At 48.5% G+C, this 25,082-nt stretch overlaps 1 protein-coding gene across 1 annotated transcript in view; it reads right to left on the bottom strand.

The window, feature by feature from the left end:
- LOC144672951 (phosphofurin acidic cluster sorting protein 1-like) overlaps window positions 1-25,082 on the bottom strand; it is a gene marked incomplete at its 5' end in the record, with an annotated part of 203,737 nt that overhangs the window by 9,541 nt on the left and 169,114 nt on the right. The window contains one exon of the mRNA XM_078534956.1: window positions 7,556-7,674. Coding sequence (XP_078391082.1) covers window positions 7,556-7,674 — 119 coding nt within the window. The remainder of the gene's footprint in view (window positions 1-7,555; window positions 7,675-25,082) is intronic.

Genomic DNA, 25,082 nt, shown 5'->3' with positions numbered 1-25,082 from the left:
TAGGACATGTTAGGGCAGGTTGCTGGAGATTAAATGGTAGATCTATTGCAGTAGTAAGAACGGCTAAGGAGTCCTCAGTAAAGGTTGCATCAGAAAAGGAAATGATTGTTAAAATTGTAGCAATGGTACTGGTGAAACGTGTTCCTTCAGAACATACAGGGAAGGGGGATATGGTTCAGGATAGTCAGAAGAATTCTTCTTTGATTGCTGGTGAAGGAAGTCAGGCTAACAGAGGGTCTGGATGTTTTATGTCAAAGGGAGAAGTGATCCCTTACTCCTCCAACAAAACAAGTAAACCGATTAAAATTTTGAGAGGTACAGGGGCAGATCAATCATTGATGGTGGCTGATGATACAATTTGTGTTCCAGCTAGTTTTATGAAGCAAAAAGTACTAATAAGGGATATTAATGGAATTTATGAGCCCGGCTCATAAAATCACTTTGTAAATGGAATTGTTACGGTGGGAATTATTCCCAAATCACCTGTTGAAGGGGTAGATTTTACTCTGGGTAGTGATTTGGCTAGTGGAGGCAGTAATGTGGCAACGGCTGTATTGCAGCAGGCAATTGATGGTGATCTTAACTGCCAGGAAAATATAATAATTTTCATAATGTTATTGGAATTTATTGTAATGTAAAGTAATAGTCTGTGTGTGTGATTTAATTGCATTAAAGGCAGCTGGTCTGAAGGCTTTGATGTAATAGAAAACAAGCTAGGTTTGAAATAAGTAGGTAAACATGGGGGAAGTTTTAGGATGTGAGGTGTAAAGGGAACAATTGCATTTTTAAATAAGCCAGACTAGATTGAATTCAAAAGAGGGAGTGAAATATTACACCTAGTCAAGAGAAGTTAAGAAACAGTGTGTTTATTTTTTCCCAAAGATTACTGGTAAAATTGGTACTATGATAGATTTCATTATTAGAGAGATAAAAGTCCAAAGACATAGTGAAACACTGCGAATTTGCATTCAAAGGGGAAAATATGTATAAAGGAGAGAAGGCTGAGTGTGCGGGCAGGCATTCTAAGGTCTAAAACAAGTGTGAAAAAGCCTTCAGCATCTACGCCTCAAGCTGCTGTCTACAAAGAACTGAAGCTGAGAAAATTCATTTTGAATTGGATTGTTCAGGGTCTTGCGTTTCTTTGCCTGGGTCTTTTAAAATCTGCATCTTACTGTCGCCTTAATGAAAGTGTAACTGGGAGTTAGATTAACTGGGGATTTAGAAGTTATCATAGTAATTTGTAAGTGTTTGAAATCATTTTTTCTATTAATAAAGGTTTAGTTCGGTTTTGTAAGAAACCTATAAGTCTTGGGGGCCTTCTTTTTACTGAATTCAAAGCCCGCATCTTGAAATAAGTACAAATTGCAAAAATAGTTGTGGCATCTGCTTCAAGTTTCCCTCTGGGATTTGGGCAGCTTGGCATTTACCATCTGTCTGCCATAACACAACCATCTTCAGAAAACTACTGTGGCCAAAATTGAAACACTTATTTCCGCTAACAAGCAATTGAAGAAAAACCTGATTAATGTAGAAAACCAACTTTCACGTTTGAAAGAGGAATTTGCTAATGAAAGAAGAGAATTTGAGAACAAATGAGAATCAGTTACAGAAAGTAGAATACTTGACTGAGGACTTGAAATGTCTAAATGATAAACTTGTAGAAGCAAATTTAACAAAGGTCAATCTTCAGTTAAAACTTGATGAACTTCAAGCATCAATAGTTGCTATGAAATATGGAAAGTGCCTTGAACAGGAAAAGGAATTCTTGGTAAATCAGAATAACTGGTTGAACGCGGAATTAAAAAGCAAAACTAACGAACTGTTAGAACTTGGTCGGGATTCTTGAACTTCAGTGCGAACTGGAGAAAATGGAGGGGAAGATATGTGGTATGGAGTGTCACAGTTCCAAAGTTGTTCCTGTGAATAAAAAATCTTTGCCGAATTGTGGTCCAGTTGAGCAAAGAACTGATCCAAGTAAAATTACTGGTATATTAACCTCAGTAATGGACAATATGAAAACAACTGAAGTGCCTGTAGAATTGGAAATCAAGAATTGCCAACAAAAAAGACTGAAATCACAAAATGGTCTGGAAAAGTCAATGACCAGAAACACTGATTTACAGGTGATTGCCGGAGCTGATATACAAAATACAGCAGTTGGAATCCAGGCAATTGGATGATTTGCAAAAGACCATTCAAAACCTGGAATGATATAGTTTGTGGGTTATGTAAAAGAGTTGAAGGGTTAGAACAAACTATGAAACTCCACAGGGAGACTTTGCCTCCTCCCTAACAGCACTGTGGGTGTACCTACGCCATGGACTGCAGGGGTTCAAGAAGGCAGCTCACCACCACCTTCTCAAGGGCAACTAGGGATAGGCAAAAATTGCTGGTCCAGCCAGCGACGTCCACATCCTGTGAATGAATTTAAAAAAAGTGGAAAAGGCCTGTTTGAAATGGGTTCTGGAGAAACAACAATATCATAAAAAGCTTAAAAATCAAACGAAACAGGAATACGAAACCCTTTTGTGTGAACATAAAAAACATCTCAATAACATCTTTGAAATGGCAAAATTAGATTTTGACCAGAGAAGAAATGAGACGTTTACACACAAAAATGTCATTTTGACTTTGCTAAATCGAATTGAGAATTTACCACACTTGAGTTTGGAAAATGAGCTTGAGGATGGAATTACATCTACAATGAACAAAAAGGACAATTGGGCTATAGACTTAAATGAAACATTCTTTGCTGAATTAAAGACTGGGAATAAGAGGAAAATTATGATCATGCTACGATGTACAAATTCTGCTAATGTTGTTACATTTATTGACATTGTTTAAGTACGTTTTTGTAATGGTACAATAAGATGTGTAGTTGTGAAGCAAATGGAAAATTTATTTGTACAATAGATAATAAGCTGGTTTCCAGGTTTATGATGTTATGTTTGTGTGAGGCAGATGGATGTCCATTGGAAAGAAACCTCCACTGTTGTGAAGCTTTCTTTCCTCCAAAGGGAGAGGTGTTGAAACAGAGATAGTTTAAGTAAGTTATATTTGTAGTTGTGGGTGTTAGGATTGAGTTGTAGCTTTAAAGTTTAAGTTTGATTTGTATTTCTGTATTTGCGAGTTAAGAAAAGGTCAAATTGTTTTGTGCTTTTGTTATAAGTTGATCAGCTGACACTGGTGACTTTGTTCAGTAGCCCCTCCCCATGCATCTAAACAAACAAATAAAAGTTAGGATTTATTAATATGGGTTCCACCCTGGGATCAGGCTTATCCAGTGGTAACCTCAGCTGGGGACCATAACAGAATTGGGGACAAGGTGGGGCTGAGTGTGCTGGACGAGGTGGGGTTGAGTGTGCTGGGGATGAGGCGGGGTTGAGTGTGCTAGGGATGAGGTGCGGTTGAGTGTGCTGGATGAGGTGGGGTTGAGTGTGCTGGGGATGAGGCGGGGTTGAGTGTGTTGGGCGAGGTGGGGTTGAGTGTGCAAGATGAGGTGGGGTTGAGTGTGCTGGAGACGAGGTGGGGTTGAGTGTGGTGGGGATGAGGTGGGGTTGAGTGTGCTGGATGAGGTGGGGTTGAGTGTGCTGGGGATGAGGTGGGGTTGAGTGTGCTGGGGATGAGGTGGGGCTGAGTGTGCTGGAGACGAGGTGGGGTTGAGTGTGCTGGGCGAGGTGGGGTTGAGTGTGGTGGGGATGAGGTGGGGTTGAGTGTGGTGGGGATGAGGTGGGGTTGAGTGTGGTGGGGATGAGGTGGGGTTCAGTGTGCTGGATGAGGTGGGGTTGAGTGTGCTGGACGAGGTGGGGTTGAGTGTGCTGGACGAGGTGGGGTTGAGTGTGGTGGGGATAAGGTGGCGCTGAGTGTGGTGGGGATGAGGTGGGGTTGAGTGTGCTGGAGATGAGGTGGCGTTGAGTGTGGTGGGGATGAGGTGGGGTTGAGTGTGCTGGACGAGGTGGGGTTGAGTGTGCTGGACGAGGTGGGGTTGAGTGTGCTGGAGACGAGGTGGGGGTTGAGTGTGGTGGGGATGAGGTGGGGTTGAGTGTGGTGGGGACGAGGTGGCGTTGAGTGTGCTGGAGACGAGGTGGCGTTGAGTGTGCTGGAGACGAGGTGGCGCTGAGTGTGGTGGGGATGAGGTGGGGTTGAGTGTGGTGGGGATGAGGTGGCGTTGAGTGTGGTGGGGACGAGGTGGGGTTGAGTGTGGTGGGGACGAGGTGGCATTGAGTGTGGTGGGGATGAGGTGGGGTTGAGTGTGGTGGGGACGAGGTGGCATTGAGTGTGGTGGGGATGAGGTGGGGTTGAGTGTGCTGGACGAGGTGGGGTTGAGTGTGGTGGGGATGAGGTGGCGTTGAGTGTGGTGGGGATGAGGTGGGGTTGAGTGTGCTGGACGAGGTGGGGTTGAGTGTGCTGGACGAGGTGGGGTTGAGTGTGGTGGGGATGAGGTGAGGTTGAGTGTGCTGGACGAGGTGGCATTGAGTGTGCTGGGGACGAGGTGGGGTTGAGTGTGCTGGATGAGGTGGGGTTGAGTGTGGTGGGGATGAGGTGGGGTTGAGTGTGGTGGGGATGAGGTGGGGTTGAGTGTGGTGGGGATGAGGTGGGGTTGAGTGTGGTGGGGATGAGGTGGGGTTGAGTGTGCTGGACGAGGTGGGGTTGAGTGTGGTGGGGATGAGGTGGGGTTGAGTGTGCTGGACGAGGTGGGGTTGAGTGTGGTGGACGAGGTGGGGTTGAGTGTGGTGGGGATAAGGTGGCGCTGAGTGTGGTGGGGATGAGGTGGGGTTGAGTGTGCTGGAGATGAGGTGGCGTTGAGTGTGCTGGAGACGAGGTGGCGCTGAGTGTGGTGGGGATGAGGTGGGGTTGAGTGTGGTGGGGATGAGGTGGGGTTGAGTGTGGTGGGGATGAGGTGGGGTTGAGTGTGCTGGATGAGGTGGGGTTGAGTGTGGTGGGGATGAGGTGGGGTTGAGTGTGGTGGGGATGAGGTGGGGTTGAGTGTGGTGGGGATGAGGTGGGGTTGAGTGTGGTGGGGATGAGGTGGGGTTGAGTGTGCTGGACGAGGTGGGGTTGAGTGTGGTGGGGATGAGGTGGGGTTGAGTGTGCTGGACGAGGTGGGGTTGAGTGTGGTGGACGAGGTGGGGTTGAGTGTGGTGGGGATAAGGTGGCGCTGAGTGTGGTGGGGATGAGGTGGGGTTGAGTGTGCTGGAGATGAGGTGGCGTTGAGTGTGCTGGAGACGAGGTGGCGCTGAGTGTGGTGGGGATGAGGTGGGGTTGAGTGTGGTGGGGATGAGGTGGGGTTGAGTGTGCTGGAGATGAGGTGGGGTTGAGTGTGGTGGGGATGAGGTGGGGTTGAGTGTGGTGGGGATGAGGTGGGGTTGAGTGTGCTGGACGAGGTGGGGTTGAGTGTGCTGGATGAGGTGGGGTTGAGTGTGGTGGGGATGAGGTGGCGTTGAGTGTGGTGGGGATGAGGTGGGGGTTGAGTGTGGTGGGGATGAGGTGGCGTTGAGTGTGGTGGGGATGAGGTGGGGGTTGAGTGTGGTGGGGATGAGGTGGGGTTGAGTGTGGTGGGGATGAGGTGGGGGTTGAGTGTGGTGGGGATGAGGTGGCGTTGAGTGTGGTGGGGATGAGGTGGGGGTTGAGTGTGGTGGGGATGAGGTGGCGTTGAGTGTGGTGGGGATGAGGTGGGGGTTGAGTGTTGTGGGGATGAGGTGGGGTTGAGTGTGGTGGGGATGAGGTGGGGTTGAGTGTGGTGGGGATGAGGTGGGGTTGAGTGTGCTGGACGAGGTGGGGTTGAGTGTGCTGGATGAGGTGGGGTTGAGTGTGGTGGGGATGAGGTGGGGTTGAGTGTGCTGGACGAGGTTGGGTTGAGTGTGCTGGATGAGGTGGGGTTGAGTGTGGTGGGGATGAGGTGGGGTTGAGTGTGCTGGATGAGGTGGCATTGAGTGTGGTGGGGACGAGGTGGGGTTGAGTGTGCTGGACGAGGTGGGGTTGAGTGTGGTGGGGATGAGGTGGGGTTGAGTGTGCTGGAGACGAGGTGGCATTGAGTGTGCTGGACGAGGTGGGGTTGAGTGTGGTGGGGATGAGGTGGCGTTGAGTGTGGTGGGGATGAGGTGGGGTTGAGTGTGGTGGGGATGAGGTAGGGTTGAGTATGGTGGGGATGAGGTGGGGTTGAGTGTGGTGGGGATGAGGTGGGGTTGAGTGTGCTGGACGAGGTGGGGTTGAGTGTGCTGGATGAGGTGGGGTTGAGTGTGGTGGGGATGAGGTGGGGTTGAGTGTGCTGGACGAGGTGGGGTTGAGTGTGCTGGATGAGGTGGGGTTGAGTGTGGTGGGGATGAGGTGGGGTTGAGTGTGCTGGATGAGGTGGCATTGAGTGTGGTGGGGACGAGGTGGGGTTGAGTGTGCTGGACGAGGTGGGGTTGAGTGTGGTGGGGATGAGGTGGGGTTGAGTGTGGTGGGGATGAGGTGGGGTTGAGTGTGCTGGACGAGGTGGGGTTGAGTGTGCTGGATGAGGTGGGGTTGAGTGTGGTGGGGATGAGGTGGCGTTGAGTGTGGTGGGGATGAGGTGGGGTTGAGTGTGCTGGACGAGGTGGGGTTGAGTGTGCTGGATGAGGTGGGGTTGAGTGTGGTGGGGATGAGGTGGGGTTGAGTGTGCTGGACGAGGTGGCATTGAGTGTGCTGGGGACGAGGTGGGGTTGAGTGTGCTGGACGAGGTGGGGTTGAGTGTGGTGGGGATGAGGTGGGGTTGAGTGTGGTGGGGATGAGGTGGGGTTGAGTGTGGTGGGGATGAGGTGGGGTTGAGTGTGCTGGACGAGGTGGGGTTGAGTGTGCTGGACGAGGTGGGGTTGAGTGTGGTGGACGAGGTGGGGTTGAGTGTGCTGGACGAGGTGGGGTTGAGTGTGCTGGATGAGGTGGGGTTGAGTGTGGTGGAGACGAGGTGGGGTTGAGTGTGCTGGACGAGGTGGGGTTGAGTGTGCTGGACGAGGTGGGGTTGAGTGTGGTGGGGATGAGGTGGGGTTGAGTGTGCTGGGGATGAGGTGGGGTTGAGTGTGCTGGACGAGGTGGGGTTGAGTGTGGTGGGGACGAGGTGGGGTTGAGTGTGCTGGGGATGAGGTGGGGTTGAGTGTGCTGGATGAGGTGGGGTTGAGTGTGCTGGATGAGGTGGGGTTGAGTGTGCTGGGGATGAGGTGGGGTTGAGTGTGCTGGGGATGAGGTGGGGTTGAGTGTGGTGGGGTTGAGTGTGCTGGACGAGGTGGGGTTGAGTGTGCTGGATGAGGTGGCATTGAGTGTGCTGGGGATGAGGTGGGGTTGAGTGTGGTGGGGTTGAGTGTGCTGGACGAGGTGGGGTTGAGTGTGCTGGACGAGGTGGGGTTGATTGTGGTGGAGATGAGGTGGTGTTGAGTGTGCTGGAGACGAGGTGGCGTTGAGTGTGGTAGGGACGAGGTGGCACGGAGATTCATGGGGCTGGATGGAGAAAGTGTGCTGATGAAATGAGGTTCTATCCTAAAGGGTTGGTGTTTGGTTGACAGAATAATATTTGTCCCTTGCTCTGTTCGTATTTCCTTACCTGGGAGATACAATAACCTGCGATTCAGTTTTTGTGATTTTGCCTAATGGTGGCAGTTTCTCCAGAGATGCTTCCCAGTTATTCCCATCTCCAGCTATGGCTTCCTCTTCCTCTAGATCCTAGTGAGGAATCAGAAATACCAATTGCCAGCCATTCAGCTTCCGCATGTATTGCCACCATTATTCTAATGGTCCATGTAACACAGATATCACCATCTACAACTGCATAATGGACTCTACATACAGATGAGATACACACTGCATCTTGTTTCCCTGAAAAGTGTTAACTCATTCCCCATCAAATATGTAACTTGGGCACAATTTAGTTCTATCAAACCCCTGCTACGATAAGCACCACACCTACTGAAGGAGTTCAAGAAGGCAGCTCATCCTCAACTTCACAAATAAGGATGGGCAACAAATGCTGGCCTTGTTGTGATGCCCACATCCAAGAAACAAAAAAAAAGTCTGGGTAATGCACTCCCTGTCACTCGTCACAGTCTGTATAACACAGGCTCTGTCACACGTCACTGTGAAACACAGGCCCTTGCACTAATCACAGTCTGTGTAACACAGACCCTGTCACCCATACAGTCTGTGTAACACAGGCCCTGTCACCCGTCACAGTCTGTGTAACACAGACCCTGTCACCCGTACAGTCTGTGTAACACAGGCCCTGTCACACATCACTATGAAACACAGGCCCTTGCACTCATCACAGTCTGTGTAACACAGACCCTGTCACCCATACAGTCTGTGTAACACAGGCCCTGTCACCCGTCACAGTCTGTGTAACACAGACCCTGTCACCCGTGCAGTCTGTGTAACACAGACCCTGTCACCCGTACAGTCTGTGTAACACAGGCCCTGTCACCTGTACAGTCTGTGTAACACAGGCCCTGTCACACGTCACTGTGAAACACAGGCCCTTGCACTCATCACAGTCTGTGTAACACAGACCCTGTCACCCATACAGTCTGTGTAACACAGGCCCGGTCACCCGTCACAATCAGTGTAACACAGACCCTGTCACCCGTACAGTCTGTGTAACACAGGCCCGGTCACCCGTCACAGTCAGTGTAACACAGGCCCGGTCACCAGTCACAGTCAGTGTAACACAGGCCCTGTCACCCGTCACAATCAGTGTAACACAGGCCCTGTCACCCGTCACAATCAGTGTAACACAGGCCCTGTCACCCGTCACAATCAGTGTAACACAGGCCCTGTCACCCGTCACAATCAGTGTAACACAGGCCTTGTCACCCATCACAGTCAGTGTAACACAGGCCCTGTCACCCTTCACAGTCAGTGTAACACAGGCCCTGTCACCCGTCACAGTCAGTGTAACACAGGCCCGGTCACCAGTCACAGTCAGTGTAACACAGGCCTTGTCACCCGTCACAATCAGTGTAACACAGGCCCTGTCACCCGTCACAATCAGTGTAACACAGGCCCGGTCACCCTTCACAACCTGTGTAACACAGGCCCGGTCACCAGTCACAGTCTATGTAATAAAAGCCCTGTCACCCATCACAGTCTGTATAACACACGCCCTGTCACCCGTCAGAGTGTGTGTAATACAAGCCCTGTCACCTGCCAGAGTGTGTGTAACACAGGCCCTGTCACTCTTCACAGCCTGTATAACACAGGCCCCGAAACCAATCGCAGTCTGTGTAACAAAGGCCCTGTCACACTGCACAGACTGGGTAACACAGGCCCTGTCACACTGCACAGACTGTGTAACACAGGCCCTGTCACCCATCAGTTGGTGTAACACAGACCCTGTCATTTGTCACAGTCAGTGCAACACAGACCCGCTCACCCATCACAGTCAGTGTAACACAGACCCGCTCACCCATCACAGTCAGTGTAACACAGACCCGCTCACCCATCACAGTCAGTGTAACACAGACCCGCTCACCCATCACAGTCAGTGTAACACAGACCCGCTCACCCATCACAGTCAGTGTAACACAGACCCGCTCACCCATCACAGTCAGTGTAACACAGACCCGCTCACCCATCACAGTCAGTGTAACACAGACCCGCTCACCCATCACAGTCAGTGCAACACAGACCCGCTCACTCATCACAGTCAGTGTAACACAGACCCGCTCACCCATCACAGTCAGTGCAACACAGACCCGCTCACCCATCACAGTCAGTGTGACACAGACCCGCTCACCCATCACAGTCAGTGCGACACAGACCCGCTCACCCATCACAGTCAGTGTAACACAGACCCGCTCACTCATCACAGTCAGTGCGACACAGACCCGCTCACCCATCACAGTCAGTGCGACACAGACCCGCTCACCCATCACAGTCAGTGCAACACAGACCCGCTCACCCATCACAGTCAGTGTAACGAGACCCGCTCACCCATCACTGTCAGTGTAACACAGACCCGCTCACTCATCACAGTCAGTGTAACACAGACCCGCTCACCCATCACAGTCAGTGTAACACAGACCCGCTCACCCATCACAGTCAGTGCAACACAGGACCGGTCACCCATCACAGTCAGTGTAACACAGACCCGCTCACCCATCACAGTCAGTGCAACACAGACCCGCTCACCCATCACAGTCAGTGCAACACAGACCCGCTCACCCATCACAGTCAGTGCAACACAGACCCGCTCACCCATCACAGTCAGTGCAACACAGACCCGCTCACTCATCACAGTCAGTGTAACACAGACCCGCTCACCCATCACAGTCAGTGCAACACAGGACCGGTCACCCATCACAGTCAGTGCAACACAGACCCGCTCACCCATCACAGTCAGTGCAACACAGGCCCTGTCACCCGTCACAATCAGTGCAACACAGACCCTGTCACCCGTCACAGTCAGTGTAACACAGGCCGGCTCACCCATCACAGTCAGTGTAACACAGGCCCTGTCAACCGTCACAATCAGTGTAACACAGGCCATGTCACCTGACACAGTCTGTGTAATACAAGCCCGGTCACCCGTCACAGTCTGTGGACGTAGACACATAACTGGGGCAGGGGGTGGTTAAATGAAGAGCAGGGAGAAGTGTAAAGACAGTCCTGGGGCTGTGTGGATCACATTGTCAGGTACAGAATGTAAAGACAGTCCTGGGGCTGTGTGGATCACATTGTCAGGTACAGAATGTAAAGACAGTCCTGGGGCTGTGTGGATCACACTGTCAGGTACAGAATGTAAAGACAGTCCTGGGGCTGTGTGGATCACACTGTCAGGTACAGAATGTAAAGACAGTCCTGGGGCTGTGTGGATTACATTGTCAGGTACAGAATGTAAAGACAGTCCTGGGGCTGTGTGGATCACATTGTCAGGTACAGAATGTAAAGACAGTCCTGGGGCTGTGTGGATTACATTGTCAGGTACAGAATGTAAAGACAGTCCTGGGGCTGTGTGGATCACATTGTCAGGTACAGAATGTAAAGACAGTCCTGGGGCTGTGTGGATCACATTGTCAGGTACAGAATGTAAAGACAGTCCTGGGGCTGTGTGGATTACATTGTCAGGTACAGAATGTAAAGACAGTCCTGGGGCTGTGTGGATCACATTGTCAGGTACAGAATGTAAAGTGAGTCCTGGGGCTGTGTGGATCACACTGTCAGGTACAGAATGTAAAGACAGTCCTGGGGCTGTGTGGATCACATTGTCAGGTACAGAATGTAAAGACAGTCCTGGGGCTGTGTGGATCACATTGTCAGGTACAGAATGTAAAGACAGTCCTGGGGCTGTGTGGATCACATTGTCAGGTACAGAATGTAAAGACAGTCCTGGGGCTGTGTGGATCACACTGTCAGGTACAGAATGTAAAGACAGTCCTGGGGCTGTGTGGATCACATTGTCAGGTACAGAATGTAAAGACAGTCCTGGGGCTGTGTGGATCACATTGTCAGGTACAGAATGTAAAGACAGTCCTGGGGCTGTGTGGATCACACTGTCAGGTACAGAATATAAAGACAGTCCTGGGGCTGTGTGGATCACACTGTCAGGTACAGAATATAAAGACAGTCCTGGGGCTGTGTGGATCACACTGTCAGGTACAGAATGTAAAGACAGTCCTGGGGCTGTGTGGATCACATTGTCAGGTACAGAATGTAAAGACAGTCCTGGGGCTGTGTGGATCACATTGTCAGGTACAGAATGTAAAGACAGTCCTGGGGCTGTGTGGATCACACTGTCAGGTACAGAATGTAAAGACAGTCCTGGGGCTGTGTGGATCACATTGTCAGGTACAGAATGTAAAGACAGTCCTGGGGCTGTGTGGATTACATTGTCAGGTACAGAATGTAAAGACAGTCCTGGGGCTGTGTGGATTACATTGTCAGGTACAGAATGTAAAGTGAGTCCTGGGGCTGTGTGGATCACATTGTCAGGTACAGAATGTAAAGACAGTCCTGGGGCTGTGTGGATCACACTGTCAGGTACAGAATGTAAAGACAGTCCTGGGGCTGTGTGGATCACACTGTCAGGTACAGAATGTAAAGACAGTCCTGGGGCTGTGTGGATCACACTGTCAGGTACAGAATGTAAAGACAGTCCTGGGGCTGTGTGGATCACACTGTCAGGTACAGAATGTAAAGACAGTCCTGGGGCTGTGTGGATCACACTGTCAGGTACAGAATGTAAAGACAGTCCTGGGGCTGTGTGGATCACACTGTCAGGTACAGAATGTAAAGACAGTCCTGGGGCTGTGTGGATCACACCGTCAGGTACAGAATGTAAAGACAGTCCTGGGGCTGTGTGGATCACACTGTCAGGTACAGAATGTAAAGACAGTCCTGGGGCTGTGTGGATCACATTGTCAGGTACAGAATGTAAAGACAGTCCTGGGGCTGTGTGGATCACATTGTCAGGTACAGAATGTAAAGACAGTCCTGGGGCTGTGTGGATCACATTGTCAGGTACAGAATGTAAAGACAGTCCTGGGGCTGTGTGGATCACATTGTCAGGTACAGAATGTAAAGACAGTCCTGGGGCTGTGTGGATTACATTGTCAGGTACAGAATGTAAAGACAGTCCTGGGGCTGTGTGGATCACATTGTCAGGTACAGAATGTAAAGTGAGTCCTGGGGCTGTGTGGATCACACTGTCAGGTACAGAATGTAAAGACAGTCCTGGGGCTGTGTGGATCACATTGTCAGGTACAGAATGTAAAGACAGTCCTGGGGCTGTGTGGATCACATTGTCAGGTACAGAATGTAAAGACAGTCCTGGGGCTGTGTGGATCACATTGTCAGGTACAGAATGTAAAGACAGTCCTGGGGCTGTGTGGATCACACTGTCAGGTACAGAATGTAAAGACAGTCCTGGGGCTGTGTGGATCACATTGTCAGGTACAGAATGTAAAGACAGTCCTGGGGCTGTGTGGATCACATTGTCAGGTACAGAATGTAAAGACAGTCCTGGGGCTGTGTGGATCACACTGTCAGGTACAGAATATAAAGACAGTCCTGGGGCTGTGTGGATTACACTGTCAGGTACAGAATGTAAAGACAGTCCTGGGGCTGTGTGGATCACACTGTCAGGTACAGAATGTAAAGACAGTCCTGGGGCTGTGTGGATCACATTGTCAGGTACAGAATGTAAAGACAGTCCTGGGGCTGTGTGGATCACATTGTCAGGTACAGAATGTAAAGACATTTTGTCGAAATCACCCTGAAGCCTCCTTGCATCCTCCTCACAGCCCCGCCCAGTTTTGTGTCATCAACAAACTTGGAAATACTGCATTTGGTTTTCTCATCCAAGTCATTTATATATATACTGAATAGCTGGGGCCCAAGCACTGAACCCTGTGGTACCCCACTAGTCACCGCCACCCGTAAAAAGGCTCATTTATTCCCACTCTCTGTTTCTGGTCTGTCAACCAATTCTCAATCCGTGCCAGTATCTTACCCCAGATCCCATGTGCTTTAATTTTTCCCACTAAGCCCTTATTTGGGACCTTATCAAAAGCCTTCTTGAAATCCAAATACACCACATCCACTGGTTCTCCCTTATCTATTCTACTAGTTACAGCCTCAAAAAATTCCAGTAGATTAGTTAAGCATGATTTCCCTTTCATAAACCCATGCTGACTTTGTCTAATCCCGTTAATATTTTCCAAGTGTTCTGTTTCCATGTCTTTTATAATAGATTTTAGCATTTTCTCCCCTACTGATGTTAGGCTGACTGGTCTGTAATTTTCTGTGTTTTCTCTCCCTCCTTTTTTAAATCGCGGGGTTACATTTGCCATCCTCCAATCTGTAGGAACTGCTCCAGAGTCTATAGAATTTTGGGAGATGACCACCAATGCATCCAATATTTCCAGGGCCACTTCCTTTAGTGCTCTGGGATGTAGATTATCAGGCCCCGGGGATTTTACAGCCTTTAACCCCATTAATTTCTCTAGCACCATTTTTTTACTAATACTGATTTTCTTCAATTCCTCCCTCTCACTGGACCCTTGGTTCACTAACATTTCTGGGAAATTATTTGTGTCCTCTTTTGTGGAGACAGAACCAAAATGTGTGTTCAATTCTTCTGCCATTTCTTTGTTCCCCATTATAATTTCCCCCATTTCTGACTGTAAGGGACCTACATTTGTCTTCACTAATCTTTTTCTCTTCACGTATTTATAGAAGCTTTCACAGTCAGTTTTTATGTTCCCTGCAAGTTTACTCTCAAACTCCATTTTCCCCTTCTTGATCAATCTTTTTGTCCACTTTTGCTAAATTCTAAACTGCTCCCAATCCTCAGGCTTGTTGCTTTTTCTGGCAATTTTATATGTCTCCTCTTTGTATCTAATACTATCCCTAATTTATTTTGTAAACCATGGTTGAGCCACCTTTCCTGTTTTCTTTTTGCGCCAGACAGGAATGAATAATTGTTGTAATTCATGCATACGTTCCTTAAATGTTAGCCATTGCCTGTCCACTGTCAACCCTTTTAGTAAGGTTCCCCAATCCATCATTGCCAACTCACGCCTCATACTCTCGTGGTCCTGGGGCTGCACAGACCATGGTCCTGGTGCAGGGAGGGGGAAAGCCTGTCTGTGCACAACATGCTATTCACAGTGTGGTCAGTTGCTCATACATTTGGGTCCTGGGGATTCTTGGCTTGGTATTGGGCACCAGATGGCACTATCACAGTCAGTGGAGGTATCTGCAGCCTGTAAAATGGGAAATGGTCAGTAAGCGGGTTGGGGGGGTGTGGTGGGGTGGGGGCGGGGCGGAGATAGTCAATGGTCTCATGGGACAGTCCCTGAAGGTCACTGTGCGTATGGCCTCAAGATGGGGTTGGGTGAGGTCAACAGCAGCATTGGGACATCGACAGAAAATGGTTCGGGGAGGACAGGAATATTGTCAACAATGACAATGGGCTCCATGGTTACAGGGGGAGGCAGAAGAGTGAGGACCGAGGTGGGTAGGAGGGACTTGGACAGTAAGAGGAGGTGGTTGGAATTGGAAAAAAAATCACCAAGGAATGGGTCTGAGGCACATGGGAGAAGTCGACTACTGCACTTTTGGGTTGATTGAAGGGGCACCCTAACAATTAGCAGCTGAAGACATGGAGAGCAAGGCTCAGCTGAGATATGTTAAAATGAGTCAAATGACAATTGAAGGATCTGGCCACCTTAACCCGTGGTGCAGATTCATGCTGGAATTCCTCAGGGCTTGGGGCAAAGTTTGATTTGGTCTGAATAACCATTTGTCTGTCACAGAGAAATGTGGAAAGGGAAGAAGGATCAAACTATTCGGGAGGCATGACTGTAGGACAAATGCAACATGCTCCAGACAACCTTGCACATTGTAGTTAGGATGCTCATGGATTCCAGGGCCGAATGCTTGTAGTCATCAATGTAAGGCTGGGCTGCACTCTAGTCAAAAGGAAGCAGCCTGACAATGTGCCATGGCTTGGGTTGATAGCACATGGCGGTACTCACCCAGATCCAAGCCTCTTTGTGAATGTGCTGTCATGTCAGGAGAGGGGTGTGCTCAGCACCTTCAGGATGTGCTTCAGCTTCAAGGGTAGACCTGTGGATGGCATGTATGGAATGAGAGCAGCCCGAGCGCTTCACAATGGCTTTCTGGCTTGGTGGTGGAAGGTGATCATTGCAGGGTAAGGTGCAATCATGTCTCTAATCTATTTGTCCACAGAAACAAGGAGGAGTGCCGAACGCAGGCTGTAGCCAAAGCTGCCTTCTTCATAGCTTAGACGTGACTAAGGAAGAGAAGACGTTACCGTCTGGCAGGGCTCAGGGAAGAGCCTCGCCCTGAGGAATTTGGGCCAGTGAGGCCCCATGAAGACCCAGATGCTGAGGAGGAGAGACAAATTCCATGGAGGCGTTTCGCACAACCCAGGATATACAGAAGAAGCCCCTCATACTTGGATATGGGTGAGGCACAGGGCGATACAGATGGGCAGAGCGGTGGTAAATGGAATTTAATCCTGAGAAGTGTGAGGTGATGCATTTTGGGAGGACTAACATGGCAAGGGAATGCACAATGAATGGTAGGACCCTAGGAAGTACAGAGGATCAGAGAGACCTTGGTGTACATGTCCATAGATCCCTGAAGGCAGTAGCACAGTGGTTGAGGAGGCATGTGGGATACTTGCCTTTATTAGCCGAGGCATAGAATATAAGGGCAGGGAGGTTATATTGGAGCTGTATAAAACACTAGTTAGGCCACAGCTGGAGTACTGTGTGCAGTTCTGGTTACCACACTATAGGAAGGATGTGATTGCATTGGAGAGGATGCAGAGGAGATTCACCAGGATGTTGCCTGGGCTGGAGCGTTTCAGCTATGAAGAGAGACTGGATAGGCTGGGGTTGTTTTCCTTACAGCATAGAAGGCTGAGGGGGGACCTGATAGAGGTATACAAAATTATGAGGGGCATAGATAGGGTGGATAGGAAGAAATATTTTCCCGTAGCGGAGGTGTCAATAACCAGGGGGCATACGTTTAAGGTAAGAGGCAGGAGGTTTAGAGGGGATTGAGGAAAAAAGTTTTTCACCCGGAGGGTGGTTGGAATCTGGAACACACTGCCTGAGGGGATGGTAGAGGCAGGAACCCTCACAACATTTAAGAAGTAGATGAGCATCTGAAACACCATAGCATACAGGGCTACGGGCCAAGTGCTGGAAAACGGGATTAGAATAGATAGGTGCTTGATGGCCGGCATAGACACAATGGGCCAAAGGGCCTGTTTCTGTGCTGTATAACCCTATGACTCTAGAGGCCATTGCATGGGCAAGACACGGCAGATGTGCCCGTGAGACCCTTATAGTGACAAAGTTCCAGGGCAATGAAGGTTAAGACTAGCTCATACGAGCGCATTTCATCTGTCCCTTCAATGCAGGGTAGACATCAACACCTTCTTGATAATCTTCAACATCTCAATGAAGAACATCAATCTCAGACTGAGTAGTCACAATCATGTGTCATGATGGCCTCATGCTTGGAAGGTTAAGCAGCCTAAGGAGCATGTGGACATTCTGTAATGGGATAATGGATAAGAATCCACCAGCAATCAATCTGAAACGCTCCATCTGAAGCAAGTAGACATGTTGCTTTCCTTTCAAGCATTGTGCCTACGTTTCAGTGCCTGTGGCGGTCTTCAAGAGGCAGGAAGGCCACTACAAACATCAATGCACTCATGGCAACATGCCAAGAGCATTGAAAGCTGCCTCAGAGAGGAACGTCATCAGTCACTGGTTATTACTTGACCGTCTGAAGATGGATCTAAATCTGCACAGCACGGCATCTCTCCAAAGGCTACCTACCTCTCATGCACGATCAATGGTGAGGCCTCATCCTGACACTGAACCCCCAGGATGACATCGCTCTTCCGGACACAGTGATCTGTCACTCTACAGCATGGAAGCGAGCCTGAGAGCCAGGTTACTTTTGTGTGCTTAGAGACTGCTTCAGCAGGACCATCGTCTGATCAGTGAGAAGCACTCACGACCCTGCATTCATCAGAAGCTTCCCAAGTTCATGTCCAACATTGTCTTGGCATCTGGGAGAGATTTGGCCCAGTCAATGTCGACACAGCATTTAAAGATAACTTTGTATCTTTGTAAATACTGAAGAGCACTCAGGAAATGTGCAGGAATTTCGCTCTCATCCCATTTACAGTCCTCCACATTTTCATTCTACCAGAATGTGATGTGTACAAGGAAGCCTCATGCCTGATGGCACTGTCACGTTCAGAGATCCATGTCGATTCGCCTTATAAGACCTAGCACAGAGATTCTGTAAAACCACATCAGCTAGACCCTCAGGTGTGAACTAGCATCCTCACATGTAATAGGCCAGCATCATGAGGCTAGGCACACACTTCATTCCTGTCCAGCAGACATTTCAAGAGGCACCAAGTGGAAACTACTTCCATTGCTTTGCATCATGCATGTGGGGAGTGGGAATTAGGATTCTGCCATAAAGGTGGTAACGATTTAATGCTGCGGGCAGTCAAGAAAGACTTTTTAATTCATTTATGGGACATGGGCGTCGCTGGCTAGGCCAGCATTTATTGCCCATCCCTAATTGCTCTTGTTCAGAGGGCATTTAAGAGTCAACCACATTGCTGGTGGGTGGGTATGGAGTCACATGTAGGCCAGGCCAGGTAAGGGCAGTAGATTTCCTTCCCTAAAGGTCATTAGTGAACCAGGTGGGTTTTTACTACAACTGGCACTGGTTTTGTGATCATCATCAGACTTTTAATTCCAGATTTTTATTGAATTCAAATTTCACCATCTACCATCGAACTCAGGTCCCCAGAGCATTACCCTGGGTCTCTAAAATTACACTCGAGAAGGTGGTGGTGAGCTGCCTTCTTGAACTACTGCAGTCCATGTGGTGTAGGTACACCCACAGTGCTGTTAGGGAGGGAGTTCCAGGATTTTGACCCAGTGACAGTGAAGGAACAGCGATATATTTCCAAGTTAGGATGGTGAGTGGCTTGGAGGGGAACTTCCAGGTTGTGGTGTTCCCATCTATCTGCTGCCCTTGTCCTTCTAGATGGTGGTGGTCATGGGTTTGGAAGGTGCTGTCTAAGGGGCCTTTGTGAGTTCCTGCAGTGCATCTTGTAGATGGTACACACTGCTGCTACTGTGTGTTGGTGGTGGGGGGAATGAATGTTTGTGGATGTGGTGCCAATCAAGTGGGCTGCTTTGTCCTGGATGGTGTCCAGCTTCTTGAGTGTTGTTGGAGCTGCACTCACCCAAGCATGTAGAGAGTATTCCATCACACTCCTGACTTGCTAAGGTCCTTTACGATTAATTAAACTTTAACCCAAACTTGACAGTCATCACATGGAGGCCATTGACAAGTGCATTTGGTTGGAATGACTCCAAGGCAGCTTGCGATAAATACCTATATCCTATAGAGAACAGAATTTGGTACAGCTGCAGGATAATAAATAAACTTCCAAGAACTATATTCATGAGGGCACAGTATATGATCCTCTGATGCAAGGCTTACATAAACATTGTCCAAACACCATGTTCATGTAGGATCTGGCCTTGTCAATCTTCCTTATGTGGCATTAATGTGGCTGACTGAGCTGAGATTGAGGGAGACAACATAGACCTGTGGGATGCAATGGGAGATACTGGAGGATGTGGGGAGGGGGGATCTGTTATCCTTGGATGACCTTTGAACTTTGCATCACATGGAAAGGCCATTTAGAACCTGAGACTTTTAGGGATAGAGTTAAAATAGATTTACAAAGGTGCAAAGTATATACACTAAGTGAACATACATGCCACCATTGTGCTCTCAATACTTCTTGATTTTCCTAACCCTACTGCTATGTCTAGGTGCATCCCTGACATCTGCAGCAGTAGTGGAGGCAGCCTTCTGACTGTTATGTCCTGTTGTCTGAGATGACCTTGGTGGACGATCTCTGGAGGCCCAAGGCCTGGAGGGCCCTGGCCTGATAATGGCCTCTTGCTCTGAGGCAGTGGTATCATCCTAGGCCTGACCTGCTGGAGTTGATGGGGTCACAGGCAGAGGGTGTTTAGAGCAGCTGGACAACCTTAAGAGTGTCTTGGGTGGATGGCCCAGTGTGTCCAGCTGACAGTCCTTCCTATGGGTGGCTGAGGGCCCCTCCCTGACTCCTTGAGGAGATGGGCTACCTGGAAAGAGGTTGAGGTGCCCTGTCCCCCTCTCATCTAGCCACTGATGGATCCCACTCATGGCTGGAGCAATGGTGTCCAGAGAGTATATCCGGCAGAAACTGTTGGACCTGGGTTTCCAAGACAGTCGCCACCCTTCCAATGGAAACTTTGATGCACTTGTATGTCAGAGCCATGACATCAGACAAAATGCAGATAGGCTCCTCCACCCTTCGGTCTAATCTGCTGACAGCCTCTGGCGACACTGCCTGCTGTTCCCTGCCTGCCTTTGGAGCTCCAACATTTCCCTGAGGGCAGATTCCAGAGGCTTGTCATCAGACTCAGCAGTGGCCTGGTCTCCAGCAGTCGTCCGAGTGTCAGAGACCTCAGCTGACACTTCCTCCATCCGATTTGGACACATGTCTGTGAGCTGCTTACTGGATAGTGACCCCCAAGCCTAATCTAGAACTAGGGCCTGCTGAGGTGTGTGTATCTGTGCTGGTGGGGGGGTGCAGGTAAATGCAATGACAGGTCTTCCTCAGATGCTTCCTCACCCTGCTCATCCAAGATGGGCTGGGGCTGAGGCACTTGCTGGAGCTCCTCCTCCACCTTTCCTTGCTAGTGTCTGGAACAGAGAAAAGAGATAATGATTAGCAAGGCAGACACTGGCTTGTAGGGAGAGACCAATCTCACCTTCCATGCAGGAACAGTCTGTGTCCTCCCTGGCGAGCTCTGTCGCCTGCCCCTCCTAGCGGGAGAGTGGCCTCAATTTCAGCCTCCCTCCAGTCTGCAATCTCTCCTTTTTGTTTCAGGAGGTTTTGTCCTGCATAAAGACAGATGAATTGGGTGTGAGCACCACGGATGAAAGAGGAATTCTGAAGCATGTGTGCCTGCTGTGTGTGCTGAGTCCTACCCGGTGAGGGCTGACGGCGCCATTTGTGCAGGATCTTACAGGAGACGGCGATGTTAAAATGCCTGTCAGACAATCAGTGCTGATGTCCCTTCTGCTGCTAGTGTGTGACAGCCCTGTTGATTGTAACCTTTAGACTGCCTGATGACCTTATGAGAGTGTGAGTTTGGAGTGAGGAGAAGATTGACTTACCCTGGCGGAACAGATGAGATCATTCATCCTCTTCCTGCACTGCTGGAGGTCCTCCTCTGAGGTCCGCAGGTGCTGATCTCCCTCTGGTGGTGATCTCTCCAGGCTGGTGTTGTGAGGTTGGTGGACTTCTGGCTCCCATCCTGAGGGTAGAGGATCTCCTGCCTGTCCTGCACTGCCTGGAAGAGTCTCTCCAGGCACTTGTTGCAGAACTTGGGGGCAGAGGGCTAATTTCATCTTGGGGCTATTTTTGTCTTCACCACAAAAAGTTCTGGGCTGCCGAGAGTGAATGTGTGTGTGGGTGCCATTTAAATATGGCGCCAGGTCTTTTGAGCCATGAGGTAACGACGGGCTGGACAAATCGCTGCCCGCCCAGCCATGGGATTCATCGAGCTCCTCGCTGATGCATAATTAATGAGCTGAAAAGCAGATGATCTAGCGTGAGAACCCGACGTGCCAACCAGCAGGAATCACACCAGGTTTCCCGCCCGGCACCAGACTTTGGCCGGGACTTTCCAGCCCCGTAGTGGTGGGATCCGCCGAGGGAGATTCGGCAGCCCAGGCAAAAGTCCATTGACTTTCGGTGGGTCTGTACGATCATGGCGGTGGGTGGGGCCGGAAAATACAGTCCTTGTCTCCAGAACAGAAAATTCCACCCATAGGTTGTGTAACACAGGTCCTGTAACCATCACAATCCCTGTCACACATTACAGTGTCTGTAACACAGTCCCTATTATCTCTCACAGTCAGTCTGTGTAACACTGGCCCTGTCACCCATCACAGTCTGTGTAACACAGACCCTGTCACCCATCACACTTTGTGTAACACAGTCCCTGTCACCCATCACTGTCTGTATAACAGAGGCCCTGTTATCCATCACTGTCTGTGTAACACAGTCGCTGACACCCTCATTTTGCTGTAAAGAACATATCTTTTTATTTTCTGTTGGACTATGGGTTGGGATTGCAATGGCTGCAGTTTGAGAGATATGTCCACTGAAACAGGATGAGATATATACACATTGTTGCAGTCCTGGAACAGAGTGTGCCATGAAAGACAAGATGGTGCCGGAAAGGAGTTCTGGACCAATGGAGCTGCCTGGCAACAGAGTTTTAATTGGCTCCTGATCTGGTGACCAGGTTTTTGTGTGAGGGCAGTGAAGCCGATTAGCTCGTAGCCTGAATGGAACAAGACCTAAAACCTCTCTTTCCTTTGTGTGGAAGATTCCAGTAATTCCACATTAATAGCTAGCTGGCTTTTTCTACTCATTTCTCTATAACCTGCTCTCTCCCTATGAAAATCCCTATCAAGAGGCAAAGCGGAAAATCACTGTTAGAGACATTGAAAGGGAAGTGCTCAACCAGTGAACTAAATGCTGAAAGTGCTGGAAGACCATCTCGTGTCATCAATAAGAACGGAAAGAAATTTGGAAGACATCAATCAAAATCAACCCATTGAATCCTGTACTCAGGATTGGTGCTACTGAACTGTTTTATTCCACCCTTAAAATCCATGTTTTGTGTGTCTTATGTGTGTGTGTGCGTGTGTGGCTGTGTGTGTGTGTGTGTGTGTGTGTGCGTGCGTGCATAGGAATTTAAGAAAGGGGCAGAGTTTAAATTATGGTGTTAGAAATTAGCAGTTCATATTTCTTTCTTTTGCCACTGGTTCACGACAGTTTGGTCAATAAACAGTTATTTACTTATTAAGTTTACAAACCTGGTGCTCGTTTTCTGTTAACCTCAATGAAACAGTCAGGTTGAATTGGGGCAATCTGGTGATTTGATCAAATTTTTCACCTTGTCGCAGCTCGGAGAGCAGTGGGGCTTGATATTACAGTGCACTATCCCCAGTGAGTCATGGCGAAGTTCGGGGGCTTGGGTCTGGGATATTTTAGAACAAAAGACAGCGACGATTTGGGTGCAGATTTAGTATGTAATAAAAGCTAAAAGGAAACACCAGGTTTGTACTATCAAAAATAAGATGGCACTGGAAACTGCTAATGCTTTTCTGAAAGTGGAAGAAATGTCCCTGATGATTTTACAAGGGGATCCCAAAAGCCAGGTTAATCAAATTGGCAAGTAAATTAAGAGTAGGATTACTTGCCAAAGCTAGTAAGGTAGAGATAATCGAATAGATGGCACAGCATTTAAAATTGGAAGGAATACCCGATAGACCGAGTTCTCCAAGGGGTGGTTTATTGGAATGGGCTCAAATTCAGTTGCAAATAAAAAAGTTGGTACTAGAGGCAGCAGAAAAAGAAGGGCAGAGAAAGAAAAAGAAAAGGAAAGAGAAGGGGCATTCCACAGGGAACAGGCAGAAGGGGCAGAACAAGAAAAAGAAAAGTAAAGAGAGAGTACATTTCGAAGGGAGTTAGAAATGGTGAAGTTAGAAAAGGAAGAAAGAGAAAAAGAGAGAGAATTCCAGCTTAAAATGCTGACAGTTAAAAAAGAGACACCCGTAGGTGAGGCAGGACTTATTTCCAAATCAGTACCCAGTGCGGAGATGTTTAAATTTGTACAAGCTCTTCCAAAGTTTGAGGAAAGGGATGTTGAAGCATTCTTTATTTCATTTGAGAAGATAGCTAAACAGATGAACTGACCAAAAGAAAACAGACACTGCCCATTCAGAGCAAATTGACAGGTAGACCACAGGAAATTTATGCTTCACTGTCGGAGGAAGTTTCTAGGGATTATGATGTGGTGAAAAGGCCTATTCTGAGTGCATGAGTTGATCCCTGAAGCATATGGACAAAAGTTTTGAAATTTAAGGAAACAGCCTGGGCAAACCTACATTGAATTTGAAAGGATTAAGCAAAGTAGTTTTGACATGTTGATACGAGCATTAGGAGTTGAAACTACCTATGAAGTTCTCAGAGAAACCATTCTCTTGGAAGAATTTAAAAACTCCCCACCTTCTGTATTAAGAACCCATGTTGAAGACCAAAGCGTTACAACTGCTAGACAGGCAGCAGTAACGGCTGACGATTATGATCCATAAAACTAAACCTTTTTCCCATTACCCCCATAAATTTGAAAAGGATAGAAAGTGGGAGTGTGAAAGGAAGTCAAGTAGCCAGGGTAAAGAATGGATAGCTGGGAATACCTTGAGATCTCACCCCAGATCAGGAAGGAAGGTACTGAGGGTGGAGGTGAAACTTGAAGGCCTAAGTGTTTCTATTGTAATAAAGTGGGACACATTCATTCAGAATGCTGGAAGTTGTGAGGGAAGCCCATGGGGCTTAGTAGAGTTCGTAAGAGTGAGTCTGAAAAGGGAACTCAAAAAGAAAGAGCTACCAATCAAATTGTAGCTTTAACTACAAATAAGGATCTGGAGGTAAACACTGCTGTGAATGCAGGTGATGTGAATAAGGTAGATGAGAGATATAAAGGGATTTTGTCTAAAGGGAAGATAACCCCTTTTTCAACAAAAGATGCAGCTAAACCCATAACTATATTAAGGGGCACAGGAGCTACTCAAACTCTTTTGCCGGAGAAGGACCTAGTTTTCCCTCCAGAGTGTTCAATAAAATTGGTAACTGGGATAAGTGGAGAGTATATCCCAATTCCATTGTACAAAATGTAATTAGAGTGCGATTTGTTGTCTGGATCGGTGGTGGTAAGAGTGGTTAAGAAATTACCCGTGGATGGAGTTGATTTACTCTGGGGGAAAGATTTGGCAGGAGTGAAGGTTATAGCTACATTCATCATTACAGAAAGTTTGAGAGAGGCTAAAGAGACGGAGCAGTTACAAGAGCAAGTTCCTGGTATTTTTCCATCGTGTGTGGTAACCAGAGCAATGGCTAAACAAAGTCCTTCACCAGAGGTCAAAGTGATACCACGAGCAAATGTTAAAGTAGCTGAAACTTTCTTTAGGATGAGGATAATTTAAAGGAAGTGTTTGGCAGGTCTTCATTAATTGAGGCTCAGAAAGCAGATCCAGAGTTAAACAAGTTAGCACAGTCAGCTCACACTGAAGCTGAGGTGGAAGAAGTTCCGGAGTGCTATTACATTAAAAACGGAGTTCTGATGAGGAAATGGAGACACCCTCACAGACCTGCAGATGAGGAATGGACAGTTGTTCATGAGATAGTGGCACTGCCCAAATATCATTAGGAGACATTACGAGTAGCACATGAAATCCCTATGGCAAGATATGTAGGAATACGGAAAACCCAAGCATCGATAAACAGGCATTTTACCTGGCCAAGACTTCATAAGGACGTTGTGCAATTTTGTAGAACAAGTCATACAAGTCAAGTAGTAGGTAAACCTCAACATGTAATCAAAGCAACACCTTTGATACCCATACCAGTTTTTGAAGAACCA

This window comes from Cetorhinus maximus, unplaced genomic scaffold (assembly GCF_964194155.1).
Source record: "Cetorhinus maximus unplaced genomic scaffold, sCetMax3.hap1.1 HAP1_SCAFFOLD_163, whole genome shotgun sequence".
Classification (NCBI taxonomy): domain Eukaryota; kingdom Metazoa; phylum Chordata; class Chondrichthyes; order Lamniformes; family Cetorhinidae; genus Cetorhinus; species Cetorhinus maximus.
This window is presented reverse-complemented; position numbering and strand designations above follow the sequence as displayed.